A 12,937-nucleotide genomic window follows, 5' to 3' on the forward strand; every position below is an offset into this window, starting at 1 on the left:
GTGCACTTCCATATACATCCTTTCATCACTGCACTCATAAAACCAGCTTCTGGGTGAGAAATTTTGATTGGCTGAGTGACAGCAGCACAGTTTGGCTCAAAGTCTTGCCACAGCTAGGCAGAATGAGACATAGACACCCTCAAGAAAAGGAAGTCACAGTGATATACCAAAAGAAGTAGTATAAGATGAAGCACAAAGATGGATGTAAAGCACTCACACAAATAGTCAAATGCCCACATCAATATCTTACAGAGTGTGAATGAAAAAATAAATAAATAAAAACTGAAATGAAGAAATGCAAAGGCGAATAAGGTGATATAGGGCAGCTTAGTTTGGCTGAAACCTGGGATTAGATGACATCAGAATGAGTCATACTTTCTGGTTTACTGATCACCCCCATCTTTCCTTAGCTGCACACCACCACCATTCCTAATTCCACATTGCAGTACAAAGTTTATTAGGTTCATTCCAGAAGTAGCTGAGCAGACTAGAGGGAATGTATGAGGCTACCGTCATGAAAAATGCATCTACTCTGCCAGCTACTAGTAACCGGACCCTTGGTATTTCTCCCACCAATTTAGGAAGAGTATTTGGCTTTAGCTACAAAACTCAGACCAACAAATACCCTTAAGGAAAATGCCAAGGAGATTCTGTCTATCTAAACCAAGCAGCATCTTCTTTTGCTTCTTCAATTTTACACTCAAATAGCAGAAAAGAGAAAGCAGTCAAGTTATACTATAGACATTCTTGAATATTATGGAAACATTAGAGATTCTCACCAGTTTTGTATGCTAATATTTAGAGGTTTTCCCCCAAATATTCATAGTCCATGAGTATTTTTTCCTGATGCTTCCTTCACTCCTGACCCCATCTTTTCTCAAAACTCGGTGCAGGATAATTTGTGTGAGCTTCTCTTTCTTCACTGGTAATAGGAAGAGTTTGAACAAAGTTCTTTTCTAGTGGTTCCTCTTCAGTTCTGCGTAGATGTCAGAGTCAAGAGCTTGATTAGGATCAGGCTGAGAAAAGGCTCGACTACTTTGCTGGGATGGGCATGTGTCACAGTGGTTAAATCACCTCTTAGGATACCCACATATCATCTCAGAGTGCTTGGTTCAAGTCCTGGTGACTCCCTTCCAACCCAGCTCCCTGTTAATGCACAGCCTGGAAAGCAGAATGTGATGATTGATGTGTTTATGTCGCTGTCACTCCTGTTAAGGAGACCTGGATGGAATTCTGAGTGAACCAGCAAATGCAGGCTGTTTGTCTATCTCTTTGCCTTGCAAGTAAAATGAAAATAAATAAATAGACCATAGAGTATGAAAGTTGGATACCTGGTCATTGGCAGCAAGAATTGTAGCCTTCATATCCTTCTTCAGCTCTCACATTTACTAAAAGCATTATTTTAATCTAGTCTTATTTTTAAACAATTTTATCACAGTTAAATAATTTAATAGTTATTAAAATTAAGAATTCAATAACAGTAAAAAAAAAAACAGTGATTTGTGTGCGTGTGTGTGAAAACAAATGGAGTTCAAAGAGGTAAAGCATGCAATGGGACAGTGAACCTGATAGTGCTTCTGCTTGACACATGATTGAAATATGCATCCCTTAATCCAAACTCAACAGACATTAACAATAAAACTGAAAATTGTACCCGTGCCAAATAAGATAGTAGACTGAGCAATGTGTAAGTTTATTGAACGTGAAGTAGAATTCTGTATTTTTTAGTTTGCTTTAAAATATTAACTTATAAAATTGAAATGAGATCATGTTGAGACCCAGGCTTTATTTTTTATCTCAACCATTGCCTGGTACCTGTTGCTTAATTTCTGTCAATTGAAATCTCTAAGTGCAAATATGCTTTATATGTGTCTCTATTATATGTGCATATATATGTGCTCAACATTTAAGCATATCTGTTTGCATCTGTATGTTGATTAGGATCATTTGCAGTTGTTCAGCCATATGGGTTTTAAAGGCATGCTCAACCATGACAGGTTTTAAAAATGAGTATTTACTATTTTTTATATAATAAGGAATATTAAGCTGTGTGCTTGCTAATGCTGTTTTTAGCTGCTTAGTAAAGCCATCAGAGACGTAGGCTGTTTTTTTTTTCTTCTTCTTCTTCTTCTTCTTCTTTTTTTAAGATTCATTTATTGGGGCCAGCTTTGTAATACATGCAGACATACACTGTCTGCAGCCCCAGCATCCCATTTGGGCACTGGTTCGGGTACCAGATGCTCCACTTCTGATCCAACCCCCTGCTAATTTGCCTGGGAAAGCAACAGAAGATGGCCTAAGTGCTTGGGCCCGTACACCCATGTGAGAGATTCTGAAGAAACTCCTGACTCCTGGTTTGGCCTGGCACAGCCTAGCTGTTGAGTCCTTTTGGGGAGTGAGCCAGCAGAGGAACGATCGATCTCTCTCTCCCTCTCTCTCTTCTCTCTGTCATTCTGACTTATAAATCTTCTTTAAAAATATTGATTTATTTATTTGAAAGGCAGAGTGACAGAGAGAGGGGGAGAGAAAGAGATAGAGATCTTCATCCACTGATTCACTCCCCACATGGTCATACCAGCCAAGGCTGGGCCAGGCTGAGGTCAGGACCCAGGAATTCCATCCTGATCTGTCATGTGGGTAACAGGGACCTAACTACGTGGACTATTTGTTGCTGTCTTCCCAGATGCATTAGCAGGATGTGGAATTGGAAGAAAGCACCTGGATCTCGAACAGAGACTCCAATAGGAGATGCCTCTGTTGAAATCAGCAGCTTAACCTGCTGTGCCACAACACCATCTCCCTAGGCTGTATCCAACTCTTACTATAGTATCTTTTTTCTCCTTGTCCTATGGCTTCATGGTCAAAATACAGTGGCTGCATCTCAGCTATCACATCCAGTTCAATGCATGAAGACATCTCTCCTTCTATATTAGGTCTCAATGGCCAGAGCTTAGCTGCTAGAAGCTGCAAAGACAGCTAGGAAAGTGAGGAACTAGATTGAATGACTAGGATCACTGGAATACATTAATACATGTCCTAGAGCTAAGTATGTATGGACCAGAAAATAAATCAAAAATTTTTAATAGAAAAGAAAATAGAGGAAAGAATATTGGATAGAGACATATAGCAGTTTGCTATAATAAGAATTCTAGGTAAAAAAAAAAGTTCCTTAGTGAGAAATGTTATGATGAGTTATGAGAAAATATGAGGCAAAAAATCTCCCCCTAAAATGGGATCCTTTCCAGAATTTGACTATCATTGTGACAATTTACATTATTTAGTGAATAAGTTTTTTAAAAAAGATTAATTTCTGTATTTGAAAAAGAGAGTGGTAGAGGGAGAGAGAGATGTTCCATCTACATGTTCACTCCCCAAATGGTTACAACTTCCAGAGCTGGTCTAAGCTGAAGCCAAGAGCCTGTAACTCCATTCAGGTTTCCCATGTTGGTGACAAGAATCCAAGTACTTGGATCACCTTCTGCTGCCTTAGCAGGCACATTAGCAGGAATATGGTTCTGAAGCAGAGTAGCTGGGACTCAGGCGATCCCACATGGGATGCTGGCATTAGAGGCAGCGAGATAACTCACTGCACCACAACACTGGTCCCAGGAATTTTTTTTTATTAATTGTTAGTAGCTTCAGCAAATCCTTCTGTGGAAGAAAAGTTATAGCCAGTCACTGAAATGAATAGATGGATTCTTTTAGAAAGATAAACTTTCAAGGGGCCTAATGGAGTATATTTCTAGTAAAAGAAATGATTTAAACTGATAGTATGTCTGCTGGGACAAGAATCATGGATATAAAATATAAACTTATCCATGTTACATTAGGTGAGTGATTCTAGCTTACATTACTGGACAGACTACATCTGTTGTTCTATAGCTGGCATTTTCTTGGACTGCCAAAAAGTATCTCATCACTTGGCCTGTCCTACATATTAGATCAAAGAGAGAGAGAGAGAGAGAGAGAGAGAGAGAAGGAAGAGGGTTTGTAGTCTCCAAAGGACGTGGGGACTTAGAAGCTGGGAGAAAGAACAGCCAAGAACAATCTCAGGTATGTCACTGTGATGAATTAGCAAGGGTAAGCATGTTCTGCTGACCCAAAGAAAACAAGGGGGAAGGGAGGGATTAGGATTTCTAAGTTATTAACTACTTCAGCTTAGTGCCAGGAAGTCCCAGTCACAGGGACACATGGGGCATTCGGAGTTGTAAATAACAGATCACTGTGTGTGTGAGGAGCTTCAAACGACATTTATTTCTAACTGCTCTGCTTCTTCGGTCGAGGGACTGGTTCTGAATTTGGAAAATTGCATGTATGAGCATTCTGGATGCAATATTATGTGCAACCAGCTCACAGTAGTCTTTTTGTTTTGAGATCACTTGTTTTCTAGTAACATATTGAGCAGAAAAAATAAAAAGAGACTCATCGCTCAAATTCATTAGAAATATTGTTTGGAGAGTTAAGAATTTTGATATTCTCTTCAGTTAAAACACTGTTTCTTATGAACTCTTATTGTGACCACACCTGCAGCTTAGGAGGCAACTGAAATAGTAGATTTTGAAAACCTCAGAAGCGTTGAAATATATAACTCCCAAAGTATACACACTCACATAATGCTATTTCATGAGATCATGGAGATACAAATTGATTTATTAATTCTAATTCTGAGAGATTCAAAAGGATTGAAGAGAATATGATTTTTATAGCTAATTACTGATTTTCTGTTTCCTCTAACTTTAAGTCTTTGTTTTAGCTCAATTCTCTTAATGCATTTGATTGAAAAGATTAGACTTGCAGAAATTATTATAAATATCTGGAATTATAGTTCATTCTTTACAGTATAAAAATAAGAAGAGTTTTAGGGTAAATATACATCATTTACCAAGCTGTCTTTAAGTACAACTCTTTAATAGATCTACATGATTTACTTTCTTACCAAGCCAGTTTATTTTTCACTTTGTTATAAAGGCAGATGGACTCAAAGTTATTTCTGTTGATAAAAGAAAAAGAAAAATAAATTACTTCAAACCCATTTCTAGTTAAAAATATCTACATATATATTACAGGACAGAAAAATTACTTTGATTTATTGTTTAAAGAGAGTAAAATCATTAATATGTGTGCTGTTTTTTCTTTTGATTTTTATATCATCTACTTATGAAATCCATAGTAACTTAAAATAAATGGTTTTCATTATGCTAGTGAAATGAGCTCATCAAAAATGGGCAAGTATAATAGAATTCTGCTTTCATGTACTGCCTAGAGTAGTCAAATTAGTTGAGACAGAAAATGGAATGGTGTTTGTCAGGTGTTGTTGGAGGGAAATGGGAATAAATAAATAAATAAAAACATTCTAGTCGAGCAGTGAGATATTTCACTATTAGTTCAGAAGTCACATACATCTTTTTTGCCATATTATGTGTTTCATTCTAACTGAAGACTGAATTAAGCACTGAACATATCCCTGGCAGGCAGTTGTTGTCTCATGAAATGGTGTCTTTGTTTTGGCAGGAAACGTTTCCAAAAAATCAAAAGAGTGATTTGAACCTTTATATAGGTTCATGAGTTTATTTATATCAAATTACCTACTCAACGTATTTCCTGAGACCCATTACTAAGAAACTTTATTGTTACAGGAGGAATTGTGGATAAGGATCTCCGTCACTACCTCAACTTACGATTTCAGAAGGGTTCTGTGGATCACGAGCTTCAGCAAATCATCCGTGACAACCTCTACCTCCGCACGGTACCATGTGAGTGCACGGATGCTGTTCTTTTCTGTGGATCAGATGAATGTTTGGCTGTATATCCATTGCTTTTTTAAAAAAAAAAAAAAAGTTAAATCACATTGGGTTTTGATGGTAGCCTTTTGAAACAGAAAACTGATTTAAGATCTGGAAGTTTTAAAGGCAAATGTTTTTCACTGCAGTTGTGTGGTTTATGGTGAAGTCGTAGTCACCAGAGAATTGTGACTTTCAGGCTATAAAACCTAACTTACACATCTCAAGTTAGTACTGAGAAGTACTGATTTTCAGCAAGACTTCTTTGGTGTTTGAGAATGAATCATGAGAGGATAGAACATCCTCACCAAGAGACAGGAGAATGCAAACTCAGTAGTTGAAACAGCTATTTTGTAAACAGCATCGACACTATACTGCTCAACTTCAACTGCGGTTTGCAGTGGGAAAGTCTCACACGTGGAAGGAAATGTATATTTTGAAAGGGAATCTCCACAGCTCATAGAAAGTGATGTTGCTGAGTATTGGAGCAAATGTCATAATGTTCAACGTATAGAAATATGCAAACAATATTTCTGATTAATCTTCCAAAGAGAGGAATTGGTAAAATGATAAAATTCACAGAAATATTTCCCCATGCCTGTTTTAGTTCGCTTGACAGTTCTCTATTAACTTCAAGACAAATCAAGGGCTTTTCAACTCAAGTCCTATATCCCAGAAGGCTATGAAAATCCATTTTCTTCAAGGTAGATTCCATGACTTCCAGAGACTTTCTGCTCTTTACAAAAATTCTTGTCTGTGGATATTGGGTGTGTTACTGGTGTTTTAGCTCTGCTCAAAACTGTTGAGTCTGGAGGCTTAAAATTAAAGAAAACTTGACTAGGATAAATTACACAAATAAACAAAACAAATTCTTTTTGGAAATCTGAGGTTGAGCCATCAGAACCATGTAAAAGCTGTAAATCATGGATCATTATGATAATTATGAATATGAAATATTAAAAACACACAGAGGAGTGAAGAGCCACAAGTAACCACTCAGCCTTTTGAACATGCACACTTTATGAGAGATGAACTCTTGTCATTGTTAGTGCTAGAAGTTCATCAAAATAAAACACCAGGACATCACTAATAAATATTCCTAAATGAGATGCTTGCTGATTGATGCCTTGTCAATCAAAATGATACTTCTGTCAATGTGTGTTAGTTAAATGAATAGACGTTTGGATTCTAGCTTTAGAACTGGAAGTGGAGAAAAGTGCATTCTTAAACTTGTAAGTTTGACGTTAGAGTGATGGGCAGAGGAAGATGGATTAAAGTAAGTGACTGAACTATTTATAAGGTAATGGGTGGACGTATTTTCAAAGTTGTGATGTTGTCAGTGCAGACATGTGAATTTATCTTTTGTGACATAAAAGAAAGGAGATCTGAAACACTAAATAAAGGATCCAGGCACTTTATTATGTTTAAAAGCTGAAGAAAATAGATAACGGGCTGACATTCAGGAATACGTGTAGTCCTTGCTAAGGTGATAACATAAATAAGAATGTCTTAATTAAATATGAAGATAATAGGAGTAAATTTTGTATTAGTTAATTAACTTGATAAATAAAGCATCACTATTTAGAGTCCAAAGAAATACTATGAAGGGAGATTAAATATAATGGTAATATAACTAGATTTATAGGAATAAACATAGAGTTTCAAGATGTGATTTTGGTACAAGGTTATAAATTCAATTAGAAATCTTTGAATAGCTCCATAAAGGAGACAATTAGAAGTGCAATGAATCTGAATGCTATGATGAAACAATTATTCTTTGATTTTTTTCAGCTACCATTCTTAATGGCCAGTTCCAATAACACCATTATCTGACAGTGCTCTTAAGTTAGCATAAAAGTGAAAAAAAAATCTGAGAGAGATGATTCTGATTTATGTTATTAAAAATCCCTTTTATACTGATGAATTGGACCTGAGCAGTCCACCATATTTTCTCATTATATGTTTTATTGAAGTGTTCATTTTCAGAGAGTGTGTGATAAATGTGTATCAGGAGTGTGAAAAATGTTACCATTGCTCAGAAACTTACATGTCCATCCAGTATATCTTCTGGCATGGACTATACATGTTCTCTTGGGTCAAAAAGTTCTGTTTGGTTTTTATGAACTTGGAACCATAAGAGGAAAACGTTTTACTGAGGAACATATTGCTGTTATATATGCATGAGTGAATATGTATATCTCATCTCTTGTTTAATCTAGCACTGGCAGTAGGAATAGGTCCTTTAAAACTCCACTGACACAGAATTATAGTTAGCTTAACTATGTGAGACTAGGTTAGTTTTCTTTCACAAGACAAGATCTAACTGAGTAATTTGCTTACTACCATGACAATACCCTACCAACAACAAATACAAAAAGGAGCCAAATCTTAGAGCTGGACGTACTTAGTACCTAGTAAATTCTGGAGCTAGGGTGCCAGAGACCTGCTCTCGCCCTCATGCACATTTATATACTTAGTCAAACCCAGGTGTCAACAACTTGTACCCCGTACCCACCTCCAAAAGAAGCTGTGTCTGGGTGCTGGCTGATTTTTGAGCTAAGCAAGGGAGGTGAGTAGTCTAGTTTTCCGGTGGGCCTTAACTATGGGTAATATGAAACCCCATCAGTGTTTCCTGTCCCATTAATCAGGATTGACTGTATTTAGCCTTTTCATTTTGTTTCCCCAGAACTTTGTCTCAAAAGTCAATTCTTCAAAACAATTTTGTTTTAAAAAAAGTTGTATCTCTAGGCATGAAAGGAGTACTCAGTCACTGAGACAGGATGGATATGCATAGATTGAGCCTGAGTGGGCTCTGATGAGATCAATTCATCATTCTTTGAAATTGAATCACAAAGAAAAGATCCTTGGGAACTGACTCTTGATATTTTCTGTAGAGACAGTCACTTGCTTCATGTCCATTGAAGACCTACATTTGCACCTCAATATATGACTTTCAGATGCTAATTATAAAACGAATAGGGGGAACATAAATATCTCTAGAGGAACCTGGTGTCCTAAAGGGTAAGTTAACTGTTTTTAAATGGGGACTATGAACAAATCTTTCTACTCTTAGATTTCAGGCTCTATAGGATTCAATGTAATTGAACTTCAGGAGAAATGAGTAAATGACAATGACACAAAACTATTGTAGTCTAGAATGTGATAAAGACTAACCCTGAAAAATGTGTACAGATAAAGGACTTGAAAGAGTTTAGAACATCCATCATACAGGATTTCAATTACCTTGATAGTATACAAAAGGCTATATCAGCAGCACTAAGTTAGCATCATTTATTTGAAGATTAGACAGGATTGTTTCATCACAGAATGTTCTATGTACAAAGTAAAGGCAGCATGACTTGTCTTGTAGGTAATGTATATTCAAAAGTATATGTGGGATATTAGCGGAATTAATACAGAAAAGTATCAGATTAATTTGCAATTGTTTAAAGAGTGAAAATGGGGTATAATTTGGCTTTAATCTTCTACTGAGCATAATGACTTCATATATTTAACTCCTGACTCTAATCAACCACAATCACACTGACTCCCCTCCTTACATAGGAGAAGAATAATCACAGCAAGTTGCCAAAAAAGTTCCAATCCTTTCTGACTTCTAGAAAAACAAATTAATATTTTAGGCTGCATGAGAACGGATGAAAGTTCAGATGTTTAGATAACTTTTTCCCATTATACCAGATGATATGGTGAAGGACTTCAATGACCAATCTTAAAGTTTCAGGATGAAATGAAAAGTAGTTAAAACGTAACTTCTCTCTCAAGACCATACTTAATCATTTGGTGAGATGATTTTGTTGAGTGAGAAATATTTTAAATTTATTTGAAGCCAGAAGAAATGCCAGTGTATACCAAGTAAAAGACAGAAATCAATAAAACTAAAGTTTAAAATGATTCCATAAAAATTTAATAAAATAAAAATCATGGATTTAAGATATGAAAGAAATTACTTTATACAAGATCTGATTGAGGTGTAGCTCACAAAGATGTTTCTACATATTTAAGCACTTTTTAAGTTACTAAAACTAAGCCATTTTTAAAAGATGCATTGTCTAGTATAAAATTGTAAAGTATCTAATAAATTATTGAAAGTTTTCTGACATTTATGTCAAATTATCTTTCACAAAAAAACAGGTAAAAGTAGTCTCTTTAAAAGTTGTGAGGGTGTGGGCGTTGTGGTATAGCAGGTTAAGCCTCTGCTTGGGATACCTGCATCTAATATCAGAGGGCCTGGGAACCTGTGGCTACTTCTAAACTAGCTCCCTGCTAATGCAACTGGGAGGCAGCCAATGACACAAGTATGTGGGTCCCTGCCATCTACATGGACTACTTTAAAGCAGCTCCTAGTAAGGCTTGAACCAACCCAGGCTGTTGCAGGCATTTAGGGGAATGCACCAGTGTCAGAAAACCTATTTTCTTTTTTTTAACTTTTATTTAATAAATATAAATTTCCAAAGTGCAGCTTTTGGATTACAGTGGCTTTTTCTCCCCTATATCTCCCCCCCCCACAATCATCCCATCTTCTGCTCCCTCTCCCATTCCATTCACATTAAGATTCATTTTCAATTACCTTTATATATTAAAAGATCAATTTAGTATATATTAAGTTAAGATTTCAACAGTTTGCACCAACACAGAAACACAAAGTGAAAAGTACTGTTTGAGTACTAGTTATAGCATTAATTTGCATTGTACAACACATTAAGGACAGAGATCCTACATGGGGAATAAGTGCACAGTGACTCCTGTTGTTGACTTAACAATGTTTATGGTGTCAGTAATCACCCTAGGCTCTTGTCATGAAGCCTTTTGAGTTCGCCAACTCTGATATTATTTAGAGAAGGTCATAGTCAAAGTGGAAGTTCTCTCCTCCCTTCAGAGAAAGGTACCTCCTTCCTTGATGGCCCATTCTTTCCTCTGGGATCTCACTTGCAAAGATCTTTCATTTAGGTTAGGTTTTTTTTTTTGTTTGTTTGTTTGTTTGTTTTTTTGTTTTTGTTTTTGTTTTTGCCAGAGTGTCTTGGCTTTCCATGCCTGAAATACTCTCATGGGCTCTTCAGCCAGATCCGAATGACTTAAGGGCTAATTCTGAGGCCAGAGTGCTATTTAGGACATCTGCCATTCTATGAGTCTGCTGTGTGTCCCCCTTCCCATGTTGGATCGTTCTCTCCTTCCTAATTCTTTCAGATAGTATTAGAGAAAATCTATTTTCTCTCTCTCTCTCTCTCTTTCTCTCTCTCTCTCTCCCCCCCATCCCTCCCTTCTTCCCTGTGCCTCTCTCTTTCTTTCTCATTCACTGTCTCTTTCTGTCTTCATCTCTCCTCTTTCTGTCACTCTGCCTTCTGAAAAAGTAAATAAATAGGGCCAGCGCCGTGGCTCACTAGGCTAATCCTCCGCCTGCAGCACTGGTACTCCAGGCTCTAGTCCCAGTTGGGGTTCCGGATTCTGTCCCAGTTGCTCCTCTTCCAGTCCAGCTCTTTACTGTGGCAGTGGAGGATGGCCCAAGTGCTTGGGCCCTGCACCCGCATGGGAGACCAGGAAGAAGCACCTGGCTCCTGGCTTTGGATTGGCGCAGCGTGCCAGCTGTGGCAGCCATTTGGGGGGTGAACCAATGGAGAAGGAAGACCTTTCTCTCTGTCTCTCTCTCTCTCTCTCTAACTCTGCCTGTCAAGAAAATAAAAAATAATAAAAAAGTAAATAAATAAATCTTTTTATGAAAAAATATTTGAGATAAAAATTATGATTAAATAGCTCTTGTTGAAAAAAACAATTTCCAAAAAGGAAAAGATATAGCTATGCATTTACCATCCCTTTGCTAATTATATAAAGGGCTTCAAAAAGTTTCTGGAAAATGCAATTGAAAGATTAGTTTATTTCAGTGTAAAAATTTTTGAAATCCGTGCCTTTTTGAAGTCTTCACAAAGTTCATGAAAAATGCATATTATTAAAAACTGACACATGAATTTCAATATTTTTGTACCAAAATAAATTTATCTTTTAAGCCAATCATTTCACAAACTTTTTGAAGTACCCTCTTGTATAGTGCTATGGTCAGAAAAGACAGTTGGAGACAGGATGGTTGGCCACATATCTATTTAAAAATCCAGAATTAGGGGCTCAAATTAGGGGTTAAACCTCTGCCTATAGTGCCTGCAACCCATATTGGCACTGGTTTGAGTCTCTGGCTGCTCCACTTTTGATCCAGCCCCTGCACCCACATGAGAGACCTAGAAGAAGCTCCTGGCACCTGGCTTTGGCCTGGCCAGCCTTGGTTGGTTCAGCCATTTGGGAAGTGAATCAGCATATAGAAGAGCGCTCTCTCTCTCTCTCTCTACCCCCTCCCTCTCTTTTTCTCTCTCTTTGCCTTTCAAATAAATAAATACTTTTTTTTAATCCAGAATTAGGACAAGGCTGTCTAGTATAATCTAAAAGGGGGCATAATTTTAATTCTTCAGCAAAAAATATAAATTTGTAAAATGTGTCAATATTTAACAGGACAACAAAATATTTTATGGGTGTAAATGAATCTAATTACTCCTAGTATAAGTCATAACGATATAATTCTACACATGAAGCAAGACAGGAGAGTGGTATTTATATATAAATTTATGAAAAAAATCATTTATTCCAATGGAAGGAACTTTTCAGAGTGGAAAATAATCAAGAACATGCTTAGATACTCAGATTATCTTTAAGCAGTTCGGATCTGTATGCCAGGGTGGTGACTGAACTATCGCCAAATAAGTAGAGATAGAAGTAGAAGCACCCAACTGAATTTTAAACCCACATATTCCAACAACTGTATATTGTCCCTCTGTTTCAACATGATTCTTATTGCCTCAAATAAGAATCATCAGTTTAGAGGCTTTTTTTTAAAGTTACTTTTAGAGTGTGAATCATATTCTTTTGCAATGATTTCAGAATCATGTTGCCAGATTTTTGTTCTTTGAAAATAAATTTGATTTTTTAAAATAGACAAATTATATTTGGTGCTAACTGTTGAGAATGTGGGTTATTAGAGAATAAATATAGTTATTGACACTGTGGGCCAAAAAGAAAAGGAAGTTTTTAAACAAGTGAAACTAAATTTATTGAGAAATTTATAAACTACTCTGAAAGTCTAGATCAGAAGGAAAAAG

At 36.6% G+C, this 12,937-nt stretch overlaps 1 protein-coding gene across 1 annotated transcript in view; it reads left to right on the plus strand.

Moving 5' to 3' along the window:
* MAGI2 (membrane associated guanylate kinase, WW and PDZ domain containing 2) overlaps positions 1–12,937 on the plus strand; it is a 1,616,214-nt gene that overhangs the window by 508,630 nt on the left and 1,094,647 nt on the right. Inside the window, exon 2 of the mRNA XM_062210835.1 lies at positions 5,637–5,753. Coding sequence (XP_062066819.1) covers positions 5,637–5,753 — 117 coding nt within the window. The remainder of the gene's footprint in view (positions 1–5,636; positions 5,754–12,937) is intronic.

This window comes from Lepus europaeus, chromosome 1 (assembly GCF_033115175.1).
Source record: "Lepus europaeus isolate LE1 chromosome 1, mLepTim1.pri, whole genome shotgun sequence".
Lineage (NCBI taxonomy): Eukaryota > Metazoa > Chordata > Mammalia > Lagomorpha > Leporidae > Lepus > Lepus europaeus.